Consider the following 25,911-nt stretch of genomic DNA (forward strand, 5'->3'; position numbering starts at 1 on the left):
TGATCCTAAAATAATTATTTGTAATTCAGGTGCTTGATTATGATTATGTGCTTGTTACTTCCTTTTGTTTCTCCTGAAGCTTTAAAAGCATATATTTCAATACAGATTTTTATTTAGAAATTGTTACTCTTTGTTAAAATGAAAGTCTAAATGTAGTTTTGTAAATGAATTTTTATTATGTTTGTAGCTGTAACACATTCTACTCTGTAATATAATCAGAGCTTGACTGAGGAATGGCATACAGGACAGTTGCCCCAAATCCTCACATCAGAGGGGGGCCCCCAAATCGAATAGAAAGTTTATTTTATGTTTCCTTCTTTAATGAATTTTTTTAAAACAAAATATCAGTACAGTCTAGTACAGTATTAGTAAAATCCATCATTTTATGTTAGCTTCTTCATTTATCTATCGAATGAACACAAAAAAATCTATATTTCTTAAATCCATGACTTTCTAGGGCGGAATTAGCTAAATTTTTGCAGGGCAGGCAGAGAAGTTTTTACCCCGGGTTCCAATTAGGCTGAGTTGGGCCCTGAATATAATCTTTTTGCAATTAAAATTTTAGTGGAATTGTTTGAATATCTTCGATTTATTTATTTTTTGTGAAAATCTCTACTTTTAATATTTTATTAGAATACATGCATGTTGTTTGAGAGTATGAAAATTTGAATTATCACATTCATGTTTCATTATTAGAATAAAAGCCTATATATTAGCCTCATCTTTTAAATCAATCATAAATAAATCATCTGTCATCCATTAAAAAATAGTAGTAAAGTTTATTAATAAGTAAAAGCAATTCATTGATTTTAGGGTAAAAATCTGCAAAACTATTACTTAACATTTGAACATTTTTTTATTGTTTGATAATTCAATTGAAATGGGGAAATTATATGGACTCTACTACCTATTTCATTAAATGCAATTATATTACAGTTCTTAACTACTGATGGCAAATACTTTGCATATTTAGTGTATGCCTTGGTAGTTTGTAATGATGGTGGTTTATAGCTGGCATGCAGTGTGTTGTCATGAACTAAAATATCTTGGTTAATTTCTTTGTTAATTAATTGCTGGCATGCACATAATAGATCAATACCTATTTTGCCTAATACATACTACTTTTGTTAAAAAAATTTTTTTCTCCCCATGCTCAATATTTGAAAATATTCTCAACCCATTGAGCACGAAATTTCTTTTGTATCCAAAAGCTTTGAAGATCTAATTAATTAGTTTTTTTAAATGAATAGAGTTTACTTTGTATTTAATCATATCTTTGAATGCTTTCATTCCTGCAATTTTAGAAATATATATGTGCAAACATGACATTTGGAATGATATGAAACTGAAAGAGTTAGTTGTACTGCTTAGAGAGACTTAAGCTAAACATTTTAATTGGTTCATTAAATTTTCTTCTGATAATTATGTTGAAAATGAGTATTTTGTAATGTATTGTTCTGTCAGCAAATCATTAGTATAATAGAAATATGATTTTTATAAAGATAAGAGTTTTAATTTTAAATTTAGTATGCTTTTTTCATTGTGTCTTTTTATATATGTTCTGATTTATTAAAATGATGAAAAAATTCGTATTGAGAAGGTACTGGTTATATATATATATATATATATATATATATTATAAGATGTGAATATGTGAGATGAGTTATCAGTTATCTTCTCTAAACAATTATATTTTAGTTCATGAAACAAACAATGAGGAGAAACAATTATTTATCCTTGCTATGTAATATATAACATTGAAACCCATAAGAAATATTGTCTATGCAATTCCGATGTGCTTTGAATACTTTCATTCCTCTATAATATTTTTTAAATACTTTAGCAAATTGCTCTGGTGTACTTTTTGTATAATTACGTTAATTTTCTTTTTACAGTCTTTCTGAAGAAAGAAATTATGAAAGGCCTGGTCATTATTATGCTGATCGTGAGCCATACATGAGAAGACCAATAGGAATTGGTTATCATGATGAAGATAGCTATCAGGGCAGGGCAAAATCTAGAGATAGGTACCCTAGGTCAACACCTGGAAATAATTATACAGAAGGCACTGAAAGGTAAGTTTACTGCTTTCCTATATATACTTAATACACCATTTGAAAATTTTAAATTCAAATCATTTATTCAATATATTTTGATTCAATACTGAATGTTGTAAAAACGAATGCTAATAATTTTTATATTGAATCCATTGTTTGATAAAAATTTCAGTTTTCAAAAGTTTGTGGACATTTTTTAAAGGAGAATTAAGATTAAATTCAGAAGAATTAAGATTAGATTCAGAATTTTAATGAGACAACCTTGCATGTAATTTTTTATAGTTTCTATACTGTGAAACTCCATATTGCATTATATAGATGATGTATCTTTACATAAATTATTTATTTTTGCTAGGAAACATTGTAAAATATCTTGTAACTGTATGAAATTAAGTTACAAGATAATTTCTTTTTCAAGATATTTTTCATTTGTTATCTTAATATTTTTTGTAAATTTGAAAGTACAAACACAATTTCTTATGATGTAGGAATCAAAATCATTTTCGTCCCCATAATGCTCGTCAACACTTCGACCAACAAAGGTATCCTGTAGGTGACCAATATAATGATGAAAGGGAACCAGCAGCTATACCACCAAGATTAAATAGAAGGACTAATAATACACCTACAACGCCTACTGTGGCATCTGTTGCATCGCCTACTACATTAAGGACTGAAAACAGACCAAGGAGGTCAAAACGTAGATCTCCATCACGGACACCATCAGGTTCTAGGTCAAATTCTAGGTCTCGATCAAGGTCGCGAAGTTCTAGTGGTAGTAGATCGTCTAGTTCCTCTTCAAAGTTACGTAGTTCATCAAGCGACAGTAGTGGCAGATCACGCTCCCCTTCCAAATCCAGATCACCTGTGTAAGTTTTATAATTAGATTGAACAAATGTTAAATGAATTTCTTTTATGTGTGTATATAATCTTCTGACTCTAGTCATTTGAATAAAAATTAATGCTGTTTTTCCTTTTAAAAATGGAAATACCAGAATCTTTATTTTGAAGTAACAGCTATTAATCCTGTATTTCTTCTCATCTTATTATGGAAAGACCAAAATTCATTATTATATATTTCTTTGAACAATTGGAAATCTGAACTTAATATTGTGGCACTATGAAATATTTGTACAGTTTTCTTTATTTTTTTGTTTTTACATTAATTTAATATTAGCTTTCTTATTTAAGTAAATGCAAGTTTTCAATATTTGAAATGACAAAATCAATGTGAAAAAAAGAAATGAAGTTAGCTTTGTCCAGTATTGATTCATCCATTCTGTTGATAACATGTGATGTGCTAAAATTTTTACCAAACCCTATTCTGAAAATATTAACAAATTATCCAAAGAATTATGAAACCATTGAACTAAGATAAAGCTGAAGTTACAGAGAAAGAAATGAACATAATTTGTTTTACAAATTTAAAATAAAGTTGAAATCATTATTTCTTATAGAAGTTTTGTTTAATGCCCTCATTTATAGTCTGTGTATTTTCAATAGGCAGTTCAAGGTAACATTTTCTACCTCATTATTGGTTGTCTTGTATCAGTAACGTATTAGACTATGTGACCTTGAACTGCTTACAGAAAATACACACTATAGTATATGGTTAACATACTTTGGTATAGAATTTCCCTTTGAGATTTCTATTTTTGTATTGTAATTCAGATGAGAAGTTCTGTACATTAGTGCTCTGTAAGGTGGCACCTGTGCAATTATACTTTGTTATCTGATACTCAATTTAATAATCATTTTCTTATGTTTAAATAAAATTAAAAATAAAGCAAGTTTAAATTAAATTAATAAATTTTTTTTGTATTAAAATGAGAAGTTTGAAGGCATTTAATTAATTGGGAAGGATACAGTAACATATCAACATTTTAAATATTTTTCTTTAAATAATAATAATTTTTAATTCAGTATTCTACTTGCTAACTACTGCCATGCAAGCTTGCGTGGTGATAGATGTTGAAAGTTTGATCTGTCATGATTTCACAATATGAGAAATTTTGTTTTACTGGAAATTTTATCATGATTTCACTAATTTTTATTATTTCACCCTTGTGTCTACTTAAAAAAAGCATCTAATATTTAACTGAAATGTTATTTTCTTTAATAATGAGCTTTAGCCTTTTAATATATATTCATAGTGGCATTAAAATGATGCATAATTGTGAAATAAGTAACTAATATAATTGTAAAATCAAATTTTGAAATCCAAAACTTTTTTGAAATTGTTATGAACACAATATTATTATCTAAATTACTTTTAGGAATGCGTCATATAATAGTCAAAACAATGCAAAGGGTAGTCGACTGGATAGGCCGTCAAGTGCCATTGCCAATCCCTCCAGCACAGCATGTTATCTACCCTCTGCTGTAAATACATCTGCCATAAATTGCACGTCAAACAACACTCAAGGATCAACTCCATCCCAAAGTTGCACAGTACCAACTGTGGAAAACCACTGTGACAGAGAGGAGAAGAGGCCATTAGGCATATGTGTCAGAAATCTTCCTGTTCGATCTACAGGTACAAAATTGTTTAAGGGTTAATTTTCAATGGGATTTTAAATTTGCTAGTTTTTGCCATTGATTGACTTTTGTGATAAAGATATACTTTTTAAACTGACTTAAAGTACTTACTTAAATTTGAATTCAATTTCTTAAAAAATAATTTTTTTTAAAGAAATAAATTATTTTTTTTAAAGATAAATATTGAATTAGAACAGAATACTTTAAAAAAAAATGCTGAATTTAAAAATTTATCGTTTTTTTGTATAGAAGTTAAAGAAATAAATAGTTTTTATGCACAAAATGCATAATTTTGAATTGTATCAATAATTTTAAATTATATTGGTGTAAGGAATTATCTTATTTAAACAACTTTTTTTTCATTTAGGGAAGGGGAAAAAAAAGTACAATTTAGGAAAAATATAAATAGTTATCAGTATATAAGTATATCTATATTAATGTAGCTTTTTTTTTTTTCAGAAAAAATAAAAATAAAATCCTATTCTTGTATTGCTTTTAATCCTGCTGCATCTTTCATTTTTACACACATTTAAGACTATCAGGTCAAATTTGATCCAACTTACTTATTGGTAGCATAATAAATAACAAATGTCGCAAATTGAAAAGTTATGATATGCACTTTTATTGTGAAGATTTATATTTATAATTAATAAACAACCCTGATTAAAAGTTTTAATGTGTCTAAAATGAGTCAAACCATAATGAAATCAGCAGTTTCTGTAACAATGCAAGAAAATAAGGTCCAAGTGTGGAATAGAATCTTTATAATGACTACATGCATATGCTACAAATATGTTTAAAATTTCAAAAATACAGACAATAAAATTTGCATGCAAGAATACTTTTATAATTACTTTCTGCACATACTTCTGCTAAATAATATTTTGAAAATGATTTTTGCAAATTCTCTTATTGCAAAATTTGCAGACTAAATTAATTTTGTTGCACTTTTACACAATATGCAACATCTTTTCTTAGTAACTGATTCTGCCTTTTCAGCTTCAGTACTGCTTTCATATTGTCTTATGCCTTCTGCTTATTGCCTTTGAAAACTTTCCTCTAGACATATGTCCCCTAGTTATGATATATGATTTTACAAGTGAAAAGCGAAGTTTCTCTAAAGAGTTTTGGTAATTCTGTAATGTTTTATTTTGTGATAGGTTCTGAGCTTAAAAGTTATAAAAAGAAATATAAAATGTATAGGGGCGGGATATAAAAAGAAATATACAATGTATAGGGGCGGGAGCCTACTTGTCTCCATTCGTTGATTTTCCTTTTCACACTGTAAATTACTAACAGTTTGTCAAGTGCATTCTTTGGTCCTTTAGTTGCATTATAGTGAAGAATGATACTCGATTTTATATGGACATTTTATAATGATGTTTATGGAGTCATCGTGATGAAAGATGTTCTGTAATAATAAACACTTGTTCTTTGGTGTATGTCCTTGGTGAAGGCAAATTTGAACTTTTCACATCAAAACATAAAACAAAACACACACACAAAAAACATAAACAATGCAATAACTGTGAAAGATTGCACAAACATGATATTAGCATTTCTTCCACAATAACATAAAAAATGATCCAACGGAAAAAATGTGAAATTATACATACTAGTAAAATTTATGTGATTAAAAGAATGATTAAATATCAGTTAATGAATATAATTCTGAACTTCAGCATTATTAACAGTATTCATATTTATAGGTTTATAAGATCTAATAATATAAAGCACAAAATGAACAACACTATTTACATACTCTCGTTATAAATGTATAAAGGTCAGTTTTGACCCCAAAGACATAAGTGTGACTTTCTTATGCAGATAATTATAGCCATGATTTAAAAATATTTTATAAATATTTATTAACTACAGAATGAACAATGTATTATAACCATGTTAGCATTCATATTAATAGCTTAAAAGATATTTTCGGAAACATTGTGTGTGTGTAACATAATATAAAGACCCCAAAGTTGCAGCAAGGTTAATTAGAAAGACAATATTGAATTTTTTACAATGTGTTATAATTTTAATTAATATTCTCTCTTGTTTAGACATTTGTATATCCTTTAAACATTAATAAAGGAAATACAGATTTCTTTAAATATTAGAATAATTAAATATTTCAATTTCTGTTATCCATTTATGAAGAATAGTTTTATTATTTTCAGACACAAGCCTGAAGGATGGTTTATTTCATGAATACAAAAAACACGGAAAAGTCACCATGGTCAAAGTTATTGGACAAGGGACTGATCGTTATGCTGTGGTGTGCTTTAAAAAGTAGGCTGAATATATTGTTAAATGAAATTAAAATCTTATAAATGTGGGTGAATAATAAATTGTGTAAATTTTAGAATAGATATTTTAAAATGTTAAATTATAATATTTGAAAGGTTAAACTATTTTTTTTTCAGTAATTGTATTGATGTTGTCTATTTTTTTAATTTTTATAACATTTTAAATACTTGTATATTCTGTTTGATTTACAGTTTAGAATTTCATTTTTATGCAGCGTTTTACAGAAAAGTTATACTTTTCTATTAGTTGAAAATTGATATTAAACATATGTTTCCTAATAGCCATTAAATGTTATCAGTAGCTTAATGAGGGTAAGTGGTACCTGTCACACAACATGATATTTTTACATGTTGTGGTCATTTTTAAGTTAGTAAAGACGAATATGATACTTATTTACAAGCAATTATCATCTGACTCAGCTTCGAAAAAATGCCAACACTCTAATTCATTTTTCTTGGTGTCTCCTAAAACTTCCATTTTGGGTATCTATATCCCTCGTTCATTACATCACTTTTTATTTTCACATTTAATAGCAATTAACACATCTCTTTTTATTTGTTATATTTTTCTACATTGATGTTTGTGTCAAAATTCAATATCATGTGTGGTATTTTAGATTATTTAAAAAATCTTTAGTTAACTATAATATTTGTTTAATTATACATTTGATTTTTCAGACCTGAGGATGTCGACAAGGCTTTAGAGGTTTCTAAAGACAAATTATTCTTTGGTTGTAAAATCGAAGTTACTGCCCATGAAGGTTTAGATGCTGAAGATAATGAATTTAGGCCTTTAGAAGCTGAATTGGATGAATTTCACCCAAAAGCAACCAGAACTCTTTTTATTGGAAATCTTGAAAAAGACATTACTACACCTGAATTGCGAAAACACTTTGAACAATTTGGGGAAATAATAGTAAGTGGAAATAATTGTATTTTACTTAGAGGCTGCACTATTTTCAAAAACTTAATTTATTAAGAAATTTTTACTAAATATGAATTAATAACAGTTAATTTGATTTATTAAAGTAATTTATTTGATTTTCAAAAATTTCATTTGAGTACAAATTAGACTATTAGAATAATCTAACCCCCCATATACTTTTCTGAAAGTAAATATATTTCTAAGGAACAATTTTTTAAATTGTATTAACAGTTTATGAAATATGTTGTGATGAAACATACAATTATTTAATAATGCTGCTTTTTTATATTCCTTCATTTATTACTGAAACAAAACTGTTAGTATATAGAATGAATTGTGACAAAGAATTGTAGTAATCTTGCCATTTTTTTTTTCTTTTTTTCTGTTGATAAGTTCAGTCTGAAACATTTATCTGTGGATAAATAAATAATAAATCAGAGGAGGAATACATAATCCCAGTTTACACTTTGTTTGCATCTATGCAAAATTCCATAGAAAACCCGAGATATGTCCTAGTTTCATAGAAAAAAAAGTTTTAGCATGTTTAATTTGCTCTACTTTTTCTTTACAAATCGCTAAGAAAAGTTAGCAATTTCATCAGAAAAGGGTAACTTTGCCTTACTTTCTCTGCAAAAAGGATCAGTTATGTGTACAATATTATGTATATTCAGTAAAACAATTGTGCACATTTTGGAAGTAAAAGATTTTTCTTCTGTTATTTGTATGAAAATATGATATCTCGTACTTGCCATGTCAATAAAGTTTGTCAACAGAATGCTTGAAGCTATTTTTCTTTAAGAACTTTACAAATTTGATTTCAAAGAAACATACTACCTATTTCCTAGGTCACGTATACACTCAGCATTTTATCATATTTGGTGATGTTTCATGTAAAGAAAATGCAAATCAAATTTATCCCTTATTATATGCTCATTCTTCTGATTCTTCTATTTATGAATCCCCATTCCGAATTTGATTTGCTGTATTGGAAGGGTTTCGGCTTTCCCCCTACTAATTGAGCTGCAATGACCTGGTGGTAAGGTCTTCGCTCGTGAGCCGTAGGGTTTCGGGTTTCAGACCCAATTCCAGCGTAGAATTGTCAGGTAAGGGGGTCTGTTGCACGTTAAATCCATCAGGGCCAAACGTCCTCCCGCTGGTATGGGGAGGGGGGGGCAGCTTAGGTGTCATCCTCATCATGTGACTGCAGTTCAAAATTACAAGGTTCGTCCCAAAATAGCCCTAGTATTGCTTTAAAACGGGACGTTAATATAACTGAATTAAATCCCTACCAACTGTAATGCTGTGGAATCTGCACAGCCAAAAAATGTAAAATAATCTTTGTTTCTGGTTCTCATCATCATCATTGATACTCAAAAAATCTGGTAACTTGGTATCCTTGAAGATACTTTTACACTCATTGTTTCTTCAAAGGATATTATAACTTTTTAATGTTTTTCCACTGGCCATTAGTAATTATATTAGTGAAAGCAAATTGCAATATAGTGTATTACAATTTTGATATGTGTGTCTCCCCAATTAGCCCTAATGTTTCTGCACTAAAAGAAATGCTCCAACAGACAAAGTGCCAATGATTTGAAATCCTTACAGGAAAAACAAGTTCGTTTGTTACATTTATTGGAACAGCTTGGTGATAATGCAAATTCCAATGATACAGAGGGTTTAATTGATGGTGATCGTGTCTAAAATAATCTTTGTTTCTGGTTCTCATCGTCATCATTGCTACTCAAAAAATCTGGTAACGTGATATCTTTGAATGGAGATTCTTTTATTCTCATTGTTTCTTCAAAGGATATTATAACTTTCAAATGTTTTTCCACTGGCCATTACTAATTATATTAGAGAAAGCAAATTGCAATATAGTGTATTACAATTTTGATATGTGTGTCTCCCCAATTAGGCCCTAATGTTTCTGCACATCAGAAAACACACAATTTCATAAAGTATGCAAGAATTTAAGGGGGGGGGGGTAGAATAAAATTCTAGAGTGGCGAAGATATCTAATTTTTATCCAGATTCCTTGTGGAACTTTGCCAAGTTATGTTATTAAACCAAAATTTAAATCTGAAAGTGATTCTGAAATGGAACTAAACACAAATAGTTTTTACTTACATTTGAATTAATGGTCTTCACAAATCACTTAACACCAAAAGCATTTGCTCTGCAAGTTGAAATAAAAGTACTGTTTGAAACTTGCTAACAGTTTATCAGGATAAAACATGCACAAAGTCTATATGTCTTCTTTATGTGGTGAAATCTTTGATAACTGTATTGGTTAATTCAGAACTGTGTATGGAACCAAGCATAATTTTCAAAAACTCACTAGGTTGCAGTTTATAATAATCCATATAATAAGGAATACACAAGATTTTCTTATTCATTAATCTTATCTGTTTGTTGATTTTTTAAATTTACATGGCACAAAAAATAAAATATTTTTTGTGTTAATTAAAAAGAAAACTAAAAGGAACTGGTGAAAAGAAAAATATTGACGGTTTGTTTAATGATTTTGATAAACTATTAATTCTGATTTAGATGTGCTTTGCAATATCATCTCTTTGCCCCTTTTAAAGTATACTTTATGCTAATTAGAGTTTGTTTTTTTTAACAGGAAGTTGACATTAAAAAGCAAGGAACAGCATCATCTTATGCATTTATACAATATTCTGATATAGCAAGTGTTGTGAAAGCTATGAGAAAATTGGATGGCGAAAACCTTGGTGCTAATCGAATTAAACTGGGATTTGGAAAGAGTATGCCAACGAACTGTGTTTGGTTAGATGGCATTGTGGACTCGGTATCAGATAAATTTCTTGCTCGCCATTTCAGCCGTTTTGGTCTTGTAGCCTATACTGCTATTGACAGAGAAAAGGGCCATGCTCTAGTTTTTTATGAGAGTGTGGAATTTGCACAGATAGCTGTTTCTGAGATGAGGGGAAGAATATTGCAGGGAAAGAAATTACAGGTAAAAGAATATTTCTCTATAGAAATCTTCATTTTTTTAATGGAATGCATATGTTAGAACCTAAAATAAGGGATGAGTTGACATTATTATACCCAGAATATCTTTTAAAGTTGGTTCTTTGCTAAGTCATATTTAGATAATATAAAATCAAATAGTATTCTTGGAATTTTTTTTTTATTTGTATTTAATTTTCATCATTTAATGCCTTATCAACATATTTTAAATATAAAATGCTTCATATTCTGTTGTTTATTTAATAAAACAGTTCAGTTAACTGTTGAACTGCAGTTTACTTTTGTATATGTGTTCAAATTGAAGATTATGTTTTATTGTAGTATCATAAAAGATTTCAGTAGGGGGGGGGAAACAATTGTATAGTATTTTCTGTTTGTCAGTTAAGTTCAACTGAATGGCCAATTTCAGTTGTATATGTTGATTTTTTATGATATTGAATTTAAAAAAAATTAAAATATAATTTTTAAAAAAACTAAGTAAGGTATTTTCCCCAAGAACCAAGATTGTTAGCTTTTAAGTTTTTAAACAGTTGAATTGTTAGCTTTTAAGTTTTTAAACAGTTGAATTAAATTTTTTGGTTACTTATATATTTGAGCCAAAGTATTAGAAAATGGAAAAGACCCAATTTTGTTATGAAGTTTTTTCCTGCTTAACCTTCTTCTGTATAAATAAAACAAATAGTTTTTAATGTAAAGTCTAGATTTGTTATGCATTTGCAAAGTTAATCGATTATAAATATATGCAAGTTTGAAAAGTATGGAGAAAATAAATTTTGATTAGTCTCCACTTATTCATGTTCAAAGTTAGCAGATGCCAGAGTTTATAGCAAACAAATTTTCTTTTTATTAAGCAAATATTTGTTTTTCATATGGTGATATAATGTGATTAGATGATTATTTAGAGAATTTATTTTAAGATTATAGTTTCATCCCTTTATACATCAAAATATTTTTCTACTTGACAATATTCAGACGCATTTGTTGATAAATGCTGTGAATCCATTTTAACTAATAAATGATCACTTTAGTATTTAATTTAGGACTTCATGGCTGTGTAATTGTGTTTAGGATTTCATGGTCATTTTAATTGTATTTTAAATGGCTTTTTAATATTCTAGGTTGATTTTGCAAGTCGTGAGTGCCAGACAGCATTTTTTGAAAAGTTAGAAATGACTGGTCAAATGATTCCTGGTGATGGCACACGTCCTTGGGAAAGAAGAGAGAGAAGAGGACCTGAATTTGAACTTGTCCGGAATGATGATCGGTACGGAAGGCGTGTGGCCACAAAGATATGTGTTGATGTGCCACTTTTCTTACCTTTTTTATAACCTGAATTTGTCCTATATTAGAAATAGTATTAAGTAACTTTCTTTTTGATTAAAGTATGACCATAGACATGTTTCTGGTTTATAATATTTATCATTTTGAAAGTTGGATTACTGTATTTTTTTTACAGCAACATAAAATATGTATGTGCTTGATGTTGCTCTGAGTTCATCTTTGTAACATAATTAACAACTTTTAATTTTTATATTTTTTTCCCTGTATATATAAAAGGATAATTACAATATTATTTTAATTCTAAATTTTTAAAAATGTAATATTGAATCAAAATATGAACATAATTCAATATTTCAAATTCACTTTTTTTAAGAATAGAATCTCAGATTCAGTTGTAGTTTCTACTGGTAGATTATTAGCATGTTGTTTTAAAATCAATTGTGTGCATGTAAACTTTGGCCATTAAATGGTGAATCAAGTATTGAGCAGACATTTTTTAATCCTCTCGCTCTCTTTACATTAATGTTGGTCTAAACATTTGGATTTTTCTTTGCATGCAATTTAGTAATGATTGGTATTGAGATATAATTAATATTAATGATATTTGCAAACTCAAAATCTTGCAACTTCCTTTAAATTTTCTTCATAATTTCATGAAAACCGACTTCATTTTATATTTTTCACTCTTTTATTTAACAATAAAATGCTTTTTACTATTATTTTTTTAATTCCTAAGATCAGATAATTTTGGCTTGTAATAATTTAAATTGTTGTATTGTTAATATTCCATATTGCATTGTAGAAAATTTTCAAACGAAAAGGTATAAAAGTATATCTGTTTGGGTCTGTAGTTAATGCTAAGTTATATAATTGAAAATATAGATAACAAGATGCATATGAATTTATTCCACATAAATTGATTTCAGTTTTGTATTTAAGATATTTTATTCAAATTAAGTAAAATATGAAAGTTGAGTTGTCATTTATATTACTGATGTAATTCATATCTTGTTTTTAAAAAATGCTACTGACCCCCTTTCAACTTATTTAAATCATTTAAAAATCATTGGATACAAATATAATTATTTTATTTTTTGTTTAAAAAAAAAGAATTTATATCAAATTTTATATTAAATTGTGTATATAATAAATATAATACGAGTCTGATTTTTTCAAAAAAGATTAGTAGTTTAAAGGTTTTTATTTTTCAGGGAACAAAGGGTAGGTTTTGAAAATCGCACTTATCCAAGGTATGAAGGACAGCCAAGACCACCCAGAGGAAATTTTAGAGGTGGCCAGCGGGCTGGATTTGCCTCTCGTGGACGAGGACAAGGTTTTCCTGCCCGATATGAAGTTTATCATGATGAATTCGGTGAACGAAGACATAGGTATGTTGAAATTTCTCTGCATCCTCTCCCCACCCCACTTTTTTTATTACTTATAATTCTTTACTTACTTCTCTCTTTATATGTATTTAGACAAAAATTTTCCATACTTTATATTGCATGTTCAGTATGTTAGTCTTAGAAATAATTTTTTATACATATTTAACAAATATGGTCTAATTTTAATGATTCACAAAAGTGATAAAAAATGTCTACTTGTTTTGATAAAGTATTAGTTTATATGAAAGAAGTAAATCAAACTAGAATTGAAGTCATAATTTTATCTTTCGAAATAGACAAGAAGAAAGATCTTTCTTAAAGAATGGGTGTGAGCATTGAACAATGAAACCAGTCCCCCCCCTCCCATTTTTCACTTTTAGTTTAAAAGCTGATAATTCATATTTATCCATAAATGTTTTTAAATATCCAAGTTTTAAAGATTTTTGAAATTTAATTACATGCTAAAAAATCTTACTTGTGTTTAAAACCTAAAACTTTAGTATTCTTGGAGTTAATTATATACACCATAATCATAAAATAAATATTTGTAAAATCCTGAAAGGAAAGTCTAATTTCATTAAGTTGAATCATTAATTTTTTTTTTTCTTTGGATAGTGTTGACTTGTGTTTTGCTTGAAATTCTAAAATTTGGCATAATGTTAATTTTTTTTTTTTTTTCCCCCACAGGTACAATTCTCGTGATGAAAGTGTTCCTGAAGTAACAATGTTTGATGGAAAAATTGAACGTCCTGCCAAGTATGTAGAAAATGCTGATTGCCCAAACCGGAAGAGGAATAAACTTCGGAACAGCATAAGCGACCAAGAGAGCCATCACAGCTTATCTCCACCCCGCTCCTGTCATCAAAGCAGGAGTACCAGTCCTGTTTCTAAAGACAGAAAGTCTTTGAAAGAACGTCTGCATCACAGGATTAAAAGTCCTGGCAGCCATACTTCCTCTCTTGTGAGCAGCCCTTGCAGAGATACTGTTTCGGATGAAATGGAAACAAACTCTGATTACAGGGACTCTCGTTCTAAAAACGAAATAAAAGCTGATGAGGTCATGGCAGATCTTTCTTATACATCTCCTAGGAGTAGCTCTGAAAAAGACTGCTCAGAAAAAGGGCTATCCAAAGGAGAAACGGACTCTATAAAATCTAGATCATCTGTAGATGCTGAGAGTGCTGATGAGTCTATTTCTACCAGTGACCAACTTGGACAGTTAGAAAGAAAGAAGCGTCTCTTAGCGTCCTCAAATTTGAAAGCTTGTAAGGAATTGAATACAATTCTTACAAAATCTCTGAGTGAAAGGGCAAAGGGGAAAATGCAAGGTAGTCATGTCAATTCCTTGAAACCCACAAAAGTGAACTGTGTGACTGATACAACTGTTGATGATGCTAAATTTGAAATGGACAATATTAGTGTTCAGCAAGAGTGTGTAAAAGAAAAACTCCAACAGACTGAAAGTGCCAATGATTTGAAATCCTTACAGAAAAAACAAGTTCGTTTGTTACATTTATTGGAACAGCTTGGTGATAATGCAAATTCCAATGATACAGAGGGTTTAATTGATGGTGAACGTGTCATGCTCAAGAAGCATAGGTCACCTTCTTCATGTTCTGAAACTAACCCTTTAAGTGAAAGTGGTAAATTAACCAAAGATGAATGCAGTATCAAGTTGGCGAAGGATGCTATTAGGGATTCTTCTGTTTTGAATAAGCTCAAAACTAAAGCTGACAGTATAGACAGTAGTAATTGTATATCCTTATCATTGGACTCGTTTATCTTTCAGAAGCATTTAGATCCTCGGAAAGGATCAGATCATCTTACTGCTCTTCAGAAAGGACGTAGGATTTCTATGGACAATGAAACATGTCTTCCGAACGCACAGGGGGCCATTGATGCTTTTTTATGTGCAGCTTCTCCCATCAATACAGATGGGCCATGGAAAAAAGATTCCATTAGTGATATCCATTTTCCTGATAGTGACAATGATGGTCAATTGACTGTAACTCATCCTAAGGGGAAAGACGAAATTATGTCTGATGAAGATGTTTTAAGTAACAAAAAGTCCCTAAATTCATCATTTCCATTAGATGTACCAAATCGTCTTCTCTCATTGCGAACTCTTTCTGACATGCGACATGAAATAAAAAGAGATATTAGTCCTTTGTCTCTCCCACTTCCAAAATTTGCAGCTTCATTAAGATCTCCTAAATCATCTCCAAGTGTTTTGACTTCACCAAAGAGCACAGCAGCTCATAGTCCAAGAGCTGGTTTTTCCCCTAGTTCATATGCATCTGGTAAAAACATCCGTATTTCAGATTTACTGCAAGATTTTCAAATGGAGAAGAAAACAAAGGACATAGTGACTGAAGAAAAGGTAAACGGTGCTACTGTTTCTCCAGTTGATTCAATATCACCCATCGAATCCAACTTAGTTAATGAAGTTTCTGAAACTATATCTAATGTGGAATCTATACAGTCGCCTAAAAGTATAGCTGACAAAATTAAAGAACTGCATAGTTCTTCTGAATCAGAATTTTCACCATCTGCTTCTCCAAACCGTCCATCTATTGAGGATAGAATAAAAGCATTAGATGAAAAATTTAATGCTTGGTCAGGATCAACAAGAACTGCCTCCGCAATTGTACCAGATGCTGTGCCTATTGTGACACCTGAAATTATGAAATGTCCTGTTAAACGATCCAGGTTCAATTTTTTGGCACCTGAAATTCGTGAACCTTCAGAAATTGTCAAATCTTTGTTGGCTCGATCAACAATTTTTGACCAAGATTCCAAGAGGTTACAGCATATTGATGAAAAGTACGAGCCATTAGATATTAAAGTGGATGCTTCACCTCCTAGAGTTAAACCTACTTTTCGAACAAAAGCAGCTGCTAAAGAGTTCTCTTCACCGATTGCTCCAGCTGTCCAAAAATTGAATCAGTCTTCCCTTATTAACAGTCCCACAACAGTACTAGTCGCACAAAGCATTGTATCACCTCCTGCAACTCCACAGAGTGTAGTAGGTAGTGTTTTGTCTCCAGTTACACCACCAGTGCAGTATAACACTCCATTAACTCCTCAAGCCTTCACTCCCTGTTCACCTTGTGCTGCTCCTTTCAGTTTAACATCTGCTACAATTAAGAATTCAGACAATTATAGCATTAGCTTGAGTGATCATGTATCAAAAGTTCCAAATATGTTCAATTCTGTAAAAACAAAAGCAGAAGCAAATTTCCATATGAATTCATCAACCCTTGCCACATCTCTCAAAAGCCCTCTTCATTGTTCTGTTGATGTACAGTCCCAAGCATTGGTTTTAAATTCGCCTCCTAATATCAGAAAAGAACCTGCATCTCCTGTGGACAATGCTACTGAAGCCGTTTGTAAATTTGAAATAGAATGTAAGGTTCCTATTAAAAAGGAATTGCCATCACATAATGTAATTAGCATTCCATTAAGAAAAGAAAATTCTGTATCATTTCCAAAAGACCACATACATTTTAACTCTTTTGATCATAACAAAAAAGAAATCTGTGATTCCAAAGATTCAAAACTTTCTTTTCATGAAGGTGCCAGCCATTGGCGTGAAAATGGCTGTAAAGATGAAATCAAATCTAATCTTGACTCTTGTGCCAAATCTTTCTCATCCAATCCTGGTTCTGATTCTTCTGTGAACCCTTTGTGTCCTGCTGCTAAGAAAAGGGTATCATCCATAGATAGTACTGAATCAGAATCCAGTAAATCAGTTAAATCTTTGGACTCCAGTAGAGATAGTCAAGAAACAAATTGGTCCAAACATGAAAAGACATCTGAACCAGAACCTAAGAAGCCAAAACTGAGTAAAAGTGCTACACGAGATCGCTCAGTATCACCACCTGTTCAGTTACATTCAAGGAAAATTGAAAAGAAAGAGAAAAATGTTAAACCTGAAAAATGTAAAGTATCATCTTCAAAATCTACTACTTCTAACATTCCTGAAAAATCAAAAAGTGATACTAAATGTAGTAGTAAGTCGGAACAGAAGGAGAAATCCAAACCAGAACACAAAAATAAAGAAGAAAAGCGTTCAAAATCTCGAGAATCTAAAGAATCAACTAGTAAAGAACAAAGAACTAAATCAAGGGAAAGGAGAAATTCAGAAAAGGACAAAAGTGGAGTTTCAAATAATCCATCCAACAAGTCAAAGAAAGAATCTCATTCAAATAAGAATGAAAATAAGCATGAGACTAAAAGTGAAACAAAGCATGAGACTAAAAGTGAAGCAAAGCATGAGACTAAAATTGAAGCGAAACATGAGACTAAAAGTGAAGTAAAACATGAGACTAAAAGTGAAGTAAAACATGAGACTAAAAGTGAAGCAAAGCATGAGTCTAAAAGTGAAGCAAAGCACGAGTCTAAAAGTGAAGCAAAGCACGAGAGTAAAAAAGAAAGCAAGCAAGAAAGCAAAAATATTAGTAAACACAAAAATAAAATGGAAACTAAATATGAAATTAAAAATGAAAGTGATAGTGAATGCAAAACTGAAGATTCAAAAAATGAGAAGAAACAAAATGAGAAAAAATCTAAGAAATCATCTGTATCATCATTGCCATTCGATATTCAAGCCTTTTTGGAAAATGAACCCGTTTATTTTTCTATGTATGATAAAGTCAAAGCTCGATCTAGTAAATCACAAACATTAAAGCATCAGACAGGTGATTTGGAATCAGTTAGGCAAAAATTCAGTAAACTTAAACAAAGCCGTGCTAAGCGAGAAGAAAAAACTAAAGTGGCGGGCCAGGATAGTGATAAAGATTCAGATTCTGGCAGCCATCATTCAAGTGAATCTGATTCACAAACCAAATCAACTAAAATTAAGCAACCTCGTAAGCGAAAATTAGTAATTCAAAGTTCAAGTGATGATGATGCAGCACCCCAGGATTCAAGTAATAGAACCAGCAAAATAGAGAAGGATTTCAGTGATTCTGCAACAGATTCTGACTTTGATTATAATGTTTCCCGTAGACAGTCTAGCAGTCTTAAAGTCAGAAAAAAGAAAACAGATTTACTCAATTCTGATTCCTCAGATTCTGACTCAAATTTTGCTTCAAAATCACAGTCAAGTTCAAAAAAGAAATCATCCCAGAGTCGATCCAAGTCTCGTTTGGAAAAGACTAAAAAGCTTGTGAAATCTGATTATGAACTTTCTGATACAGAAACTCATCAAAAATCTAAAGAAAAGGATATGAAACCTAAAAAACTTAAGAAAGAAAAAACTGTTGAAACAAAAGCAGAGACTGAGAGCATGGATTATGAAGTCAATAAAAAGTCGAATGATGATATGAAAAGTCATAAAAAGAAAGCTTCCAAAGAAATGAAGCCAGATCCTGATACAACAACTTCACAGAAGAAATTGAAAGCAGATCATGTTAACAAAGAAAAATCAACTGCACACAAGGAAAAGAAACGAGAGAGCTCTGTGGAAAAAATGCAGATAGATGATATGGAAAAACATAAACCATATACCAAGAAGCGCAAGAAGTCTAAGAAAATGTCTAAAAACAAAGAAAAGCGAAGCTGCACAGATAAGGCCCCTCAAGAATCTTCCAGAAATCTTGATGACCATGATGTGAAGTCATCTTTACCGGTCTTATCTCCCAAACCATCAAATCTGTTACCTGAAAAGCAGCTATCCCCTCCATGTCTTCAGGCTGGTTTCTCAGATAATGATTTCAAATCTGATTTCTCTGATTTTGATTTTGGAACTCAACAAACAGATGATGTTGATATCACATCAGATATATGGAAGCAACTCGATGCAAAATCCGATTCTAATTCTGAAAAATCAACTAAATCTAAACGAAAGGACTCTGGCCCTAAAAATCAGTATTCATTAATACATTCTCCAGAACAAGATTCCAGTTTGCCTTCCTTTTTTGATAAACTTTCCGATGTCACAGATTCTGAAACTGGAAGAGAACCTGCTGATTGTACTAGTGATGTCCCTAGCGAGAAACGTAATGAATTTTCTCTCAAGAAAGAGAAAGATATTGGAATATCTTCATCTCCTTTTAAAAGTAAGCATGAAGATCATGTTCAAAAGCAAGAAATGAGCAAATACTCTGATGCGCAGAGTACATCTTCTAAAGAAGGAAGAAGAAAGAAAAAATCGAAAAAGCAATCCAAGGAAAAGAAAAAGAAGCGGGAAGTAAAAGATCAATCAGTAATTAAAGATGCTCCTCCATCAGTACCTGCTACATCTCCTAAGCCATTATTTGAACCTCTTCCCATTGATGAAGACAGCAGACTTTCTGATATCCGATTGGATGAAGATACCAGACGTTTTGAGCAAGAATTTTTAGTAGTTCCTCAAGAAGCCAGTGTTTTTGGAGAAGAAGGCCCAACTAAGAAAGAGGAAAAACTTCTTGAAAGACGATTTGAAGAGGAAGCTGCAAAAGAAACTCGCAGGCTTGAAGCAGAATTATTTTCTACTGGTCGAGACTCTTGGCATATGAAAGAGAAAGATTATGATCCAGAAGCAAATGCAGGAGAATTGTGTGAAGATAAACACCTGAGTGAAATAGATTCTTTAACTGTAAAAGATGAAGGAATTTTTACAGGACTTGACTTGCACTCTTCAGTTTCTGAGACACCTCAGAGTGAAACAGAGGCCTTTCTTACTGGCCATACAGAATCTGACAATTATAAAATAGATGATAAGGATATGAATGAAATAGAAGATCAGCGGAAAATTGAAGATGATTTGGCTGTCTCTGCTCTGTTACAAGAAATGCATTGTGGTGAAATATCTGCTCCAGAACTGACAAAAGAGACAGATTACCTTGACCCTTTGATAGAAACTCATCCAGAAGATACTATGAATTATTTGCTTCCAGATGATGGAGAAAATTCTCTTCATATAGCGGATAGTCCACCAGATGTTCAAGGCATTGACAACCCAGATGAAAAGTTAGAAGGTTCAGTCATGTTACTATCTCCATCTTCTAATTCTGAACCTCCTGCTTTGGAAATTTCTAATGTAGAAGATTCTTCTACTACTAAAGTGGAAAATACTGTTGAAACAGATGTTCCTGAAACTTCAAAAGTTGAGCCGACTATTACAAATGAAGTTGAGAAAGAATGCCAGCCTGCTTCTTGCTATGAATTTCAAGAAGATGTTGAAGTATGTGAGAGCAAACCTCCCGTTATTGATATTCCCAACATTCCCGACTCTTCAGAGCAGAAAAAAGTATCTTTATCTCCCAAAGTTGAGCATGCTAAAGTTCCTAAGACCAGGGGAAAAGAAAACCAAAGTGGTATGCCAAAACCCGAAAGCAATGAAGACACTGATAATGAATCAATTTCAGAATTGGCTGAGAATCAGTTGACTCATTTTGAAGACATAACTATGGATACTACAGATAGTAAAGATGATGATAATCCACCAATATTGTTACCTGTTGAATCGCCTCGTAACCTTTTAACTGCAGCAGAACCTAAAGAAAAAGTAGAAGTTCCTAGTAATCCATTGGAAGAAGATATTCTAGAAGATTCCATTGACAAACCTCCCTCTGAAGCAGTTAGTGAGGCTGAAAGCAATTCTAATAAGTTGCCTACAACTGATATTAATATCATATCATCAGATATTGAAAAACAGTTTGGTGAAATTCTGAATCGCTTTCCAGAACAACAAAGAAATGAGAAAAAATCTTCTAGTAATTCTGATTCTCGTGATGCCTGTTCTGTTCCTCTTCACATGTCTGAATTATCTGATCACAATAGTAATGACTCTCTTTTGTTAACTAATCCTGGTATCTTTGATCATTGTGATAGTTCTCCTATATCTCTGAAACCTTTTAAATCTTTTGACAGTGATGAGCCCCATATTTCCAACGCCTTTGATGATGAAAGTAATGATAAATATCTTTCAGAATCTCTTGCTACAGCTATAGATCAACCTCTAATAAGCTATTCAAGTATTTTGAATCCAATTTGTGATTCTGTTATTAAATCTCCCCATAAAGCTGAAAACAATAATTCAATCGCTTTGTCATCTAAATCAAATGTTCAATCATTTACCGAGTCTGGTGATGCTGGTACCATATCAGATACAAATCATGGTTCATCTGATAGCTTTTTGTTAGATCTTTTTGGTCCTAAATCTGTTGAAAATGAAGCAGTTGATAATGGCTACCTATCTGAAAAAACAGAAAATGATAATGGTTTAATTTGCAATTCAGATTCAAAGAATAAAAATGATGATTCTGAATTATTTTCAGAGACTAACCAGTCAAGCCATGATAATCCTTCATTTCAAATTTCAGAAGTCAATGAGCAGAATGAAGCTACAGAATTTAATCAGGAGATATTTGAACGTTCATCTGATGCTAGTAAAAGTTCCAAATTGCCTCAGTTATTAAGTTTCAGTTCTGATCAGCTGTTTACAGATTTGCCAAATAAACCTAATTCTGAAATGGCTGGTAATGTTTCTCCCAATGAAAGTAAAGCTGAATCAAATGAAACAGATATGATACCTGTAGATGAAATTCCTGTAACTGAACCAGAAAAGGATGATATCCCTTTCCATCCTGAAGAATCAGAACCATCATTGAAAATAGATGAAGAAGAAACAAATGTAAAGAACTTAGAGAACTTTAATGATGAACCTTTGATTGTAGAAGATAACTTGGATATTAAATCTAGGCCAGCCGATGCTGAATCTGTGTGTAGTGATACTACTGACATTACCATTCCTGAAATAAAAAGTGAGACTGAAGCAAGTCATGTGGTGTCTAGTGAAGAACCTGTACAAGAAGATCCACATGTAGGAGATGTAAGCACAACAATAAAACCTAAAGTAGAACGTCCACGCAGAGGTCGAAGGCCTAAAACAAGAAAATATTTGGAAGCCATTTCTCAGAAGCAAGATATTGATTCTTCTCTAACTGTAACCCACACTCGTAGCTCAAGTCGACGCATGCGTCAAGCCTCCACAGAAAGAGTAAGGCGATCATTAAGAAGTGATACTTCTGAACCTACTATTCTGCGAGAATGTACAAAGAAACGATGTTCAGTAGATGAGCCCATCCAGTCAGAAACAGAAGAAGCAAAGAAAGATACATCAGGAGAAACAAGTGACCATGTAAGTGACTCTACTACAACTGAAGTCGAAAGTGTATCTGGTTCTGTTTCCAGTGTGATTGTTGAACAACGTCTGGCAGATAAATCTCATATTCCACATGAGGAACCAAGGAAAAGAAGAGGAAGGCGAAAGAAGGCTTCAGGGGATAATCAGAATCTTCAGCTGACTGATAAGATGGACTCAAAATTTGATGATAGCGAAGTTACTAAAGATCTTCACCGGCCTAAAGAATCACGATTGTTACTTTCTTTGTCATCTTGTGACAAAGAACAAAAGGTATCTAAAGACAGTACTTCAAAAGCAATTGATGTCTATGAATTTGTTGATGAAGAATATGACAGAGCTCTTACTTTTGAAAGTGTTAAAGAGAAACTGCATGATACTATCAGAAATAATTCATCATCTAATGATACAAAAAGTGATAAAGCAATTGATCTGAAGCATAATAAAATCTTTGAGTCAAAGCATGATAAAGGAAATGATCAGAAACATGATAAAGGAAATGAACAAAAACATGAGAAGGGTACTGATCAGAAGCATGAGAAAGGGAATGATCAAAAGCACGAGAAAGGAAACGAACAGAAGAAGCATGACAAGGGAGGCGACCAGAAACATGAGAAAGTTGGAGATCAGAAGCATGACAAAGCAGTGGATCTTAAATCTGAAAAGTGTGCTGATAATCATGAAAAGGAGAAGAAGGATGCTAAAAAGTCAGTTGCTAATGAGGAGCGGGATGTGCCCGTTAAGGAGCATCATCCTGAAGTCAAAGAACAGAAAAGAATTTCCATTACAATTCGATTACACCAGAAGGATGGACATGATGGAACTTCTCCTGGTACAGCTGAAGTTGTTAAAACTACAGAAACTGTTAACATTGAAGAAGTAAAACCTGAACCAGTTAAGACTGAAAAATCTTCTAAGCATGATTCTTCTACCCTTGAGCCTCCCTGCAAGTCTACTAGAAAATCCACCCGTCTTATGAAGCAAGCGGCTCAGAGGTCAACTATTGATGATGTAGGAAAGGGCAGTGGAAAAAACAGCAATACATCTCATTCAGAGCCTCCCCCAACTAGGGTGACAAGGCGATCTAAATCCAATCGCCGAAGTGAAGAGAATTCAACAAAAGATTTGACACCTTCTGAGAATTCAAGTGATCTCAATGATGATAAGAATAAAAATGAACCTGTATTTTTTATTCATGATAATGCAGTGAAAGATATTCATGATGATAAGAGGAAAGTTTCTGGTCAACCAACTGAAATATCTTCTAGTACAGATGCAACAATGACTGAATCTGATAAAATCCAAACTAGGGGTGGTGTACAGTCGTTAAGAAACTTCCGTTTGAGATCAACATCTAGAATGGAATCTAGTAAAGATACTACTTCTTCAAATAAAGAATCTGAAGTTCAGAAAAAGGAAACTGTCCTAGTCAAACCATCTGAAGAAATAATGGAAATTCCCCAACCAAAAGACTCTGGAGAATCTAAAGATGTTCCTAAAGAAACTAAAACCCTCTCTGACAGCACTCGAGTATTTCCTCCATTACCTGTACTTAAAGTAGAAATAAATAAATTAAAAATTGAAAACTCTAAAGAAATACCTCAAAATTCTGAAAAACAGTCAGAAAATGAAGAAGACAGTAATTCTCGATCAAGTCCTGCTGTTCTTGTTGATCCTATTACTGGACTTTTAGGTCCAGTTAGTGGATCTTATACTGATTCTGTTAGTCATTCTTTATCAGAAAATAAGAAACCAGAATCTGCAATTTCAACATCAGTTCTTAATATCAAAAATGCTTCCAAAACAGTTATTTCTACAGAAACAGCCTCTGCTACATCAGTTATTCAGGAAAGTTCAAAAAGTGGCTATGTTAGTAAAAATGAGAATATTCCAGAAAGACCCCCATTGGTTCAGATTCTTCGTCCAAGACAAGTATCTGGTTCTATATCCTCATCTAGCACACTTACTACTGAAACATCCCCTATTAATTCTGAAAGCAATTCCAAACCACCAGTTCAAGCAGAAAAGAGTACTGAGCATGTAAAGCTTCCGGCCAAGAAAAATTCTATGGCTGCTAGTGTTTTAACAATGGCTAATGCTGTAGTTCCTAGTTCAACTATCAGTACAGTTACAGTGACAGACTCTGTGAACACAAGTTCAGTTTATACACAGAGCTCACAAGGGCAGTCTCCTGTCATAAGTCGAACAACAAATATCTCATCACATGACAATGCACAAGTTAAAGTTTCTTCTCATTCAGTTCATAGTTATGATTCCCCAATTAGAACAACAGCTGTTGTGACTTCAACATCTGCAAGTCATTTAACATCGAATTCTTCAGCTGTTTCAATCAAAACTTCGACTGCAGCATCAGTATCTACTTCTACTACTAAATCAGAGGTAAAATTTATTGCTAATTTTTTAAAAATATTTCTATCATTTCACAAATTAAACAAGTTGAGAATTGAGTTCTTTATTGTCATTATCAATGATAGGATACAAGTTTTATGTTATATAAATTTTATTCCATCGGCATGCAATTATAATTGTATGCTTCTTTAATTTTATAAGTGAAAATTTGATATCTGTTGGTCATTACTCTATCTATTGTATGCTTCTCAGTTCTCAAAATATGACTATGTGCATTCAAACTACAATGCTAAGAAGAATAGAAATTAGAATTATAGTATTATTATAGAAGAATAATTATATATTTTATTAGAAGAATAGTAAAATTAGTTTCTAAATATAGTATCATGAATTAATTTTTGTAAATAAATTAGGCAGAACAGAATTATTTGAATCTTAATTTTCTGCTGAGTAATTATAAATATTTTTGAAAATCATTAGGAAATATTGGTTTATTTTGGCAATAAATTTATTTTATAAATCATTAAATTAAAGAAATTTGATTTTAATTATGGATAATTAATTCTATTGTTGAGAAATAGTTTTTACTCGTAGTGTTTTAATATTATTTGAATGTTGATTTCTAATGTTTGAATCGCTGATTATTCCAGAGCACTGAATAAAATGTATTGTTATGGCAGTAGGCCTAATTCTGGTGGTATGCCAGCAAATAATAAATTTGTCGATAGTGAACAATTAGAGAAGAATGGACTTAATCCATATTAATTATAAAAAATAAATTTATTACTATTAACACTCATAATAAACGATCCACAATTATAAGGAAAGTAAAAGTACGTCTACTCTGTATGAGTAGGACTGGTAAAGTGAAGTATTTTCTAATAGGATATAGGGGGCAACATCATACATTGAAACAGGAAGT

The 25,911-nt window shown here is 31.4% G+C and overlaps 1 protein-coding gene across 3 annotated transcripts in view; it reads left to right on the forward strand.

Annotated features, from left to right (window-relative positions):
* Positions 1-25,911, forward strand: part of LOC129983808 (protein split ends-like) — a 146,671-nt gene that overhangs the window by 113,586 nt on the left and 7,174 nt on the right. For all 3 annotated transcript variants that reach the window (XM_056093449.1, XM_056093447.1, XM_056093450.1), the window contains 9 exons: positions 1,896-2,075; positions 2,546-2,926; positions 4,334-4,593; positions 6,773-6,884; positions 7,580-7,817; positions 10,456-10,809; positions 11,942-12,087; positions 13,316-13,492; positions 14,177-25,019. In XM_056093449.1, the coding sequence (XP_055949424.1) occupies positions 1,896-2,075; positions 2,546-2,926; positions 4,334-4,593; positions 6,773-6,884; positions 7,580-7,817; positions 10,456-10,809; positions 11,942-12,087; positions 13,316-13,492; positions 14,177-25,019 (12,691 nt within the window). The remainder of the gene's footprint in view (positions 1-1,895; positions 2,076-2,545; positions 2,927-4,333; positions 4,594-6,772; positions 6,885-7,579; positions 7,818-10,455; positions 10,810-11,941; positions 12,088-13,315; positions 13,493-14,176; positions 25,020-25,911) is intronic.

Source organism: Argiope bruennichi, chromosome 9 (assembly GCF_947563725.1).
Source record: "Argiope bruennichi chromosome 9, qqArgBrue1.1, whole genome shotgun sequence".
Taxonomy (NCBI): Eukaryota; Metazoa; Arthropoda; class Arachnida; order Araneae; family Araneidae; genus Argiope; species Argiope bruennichi.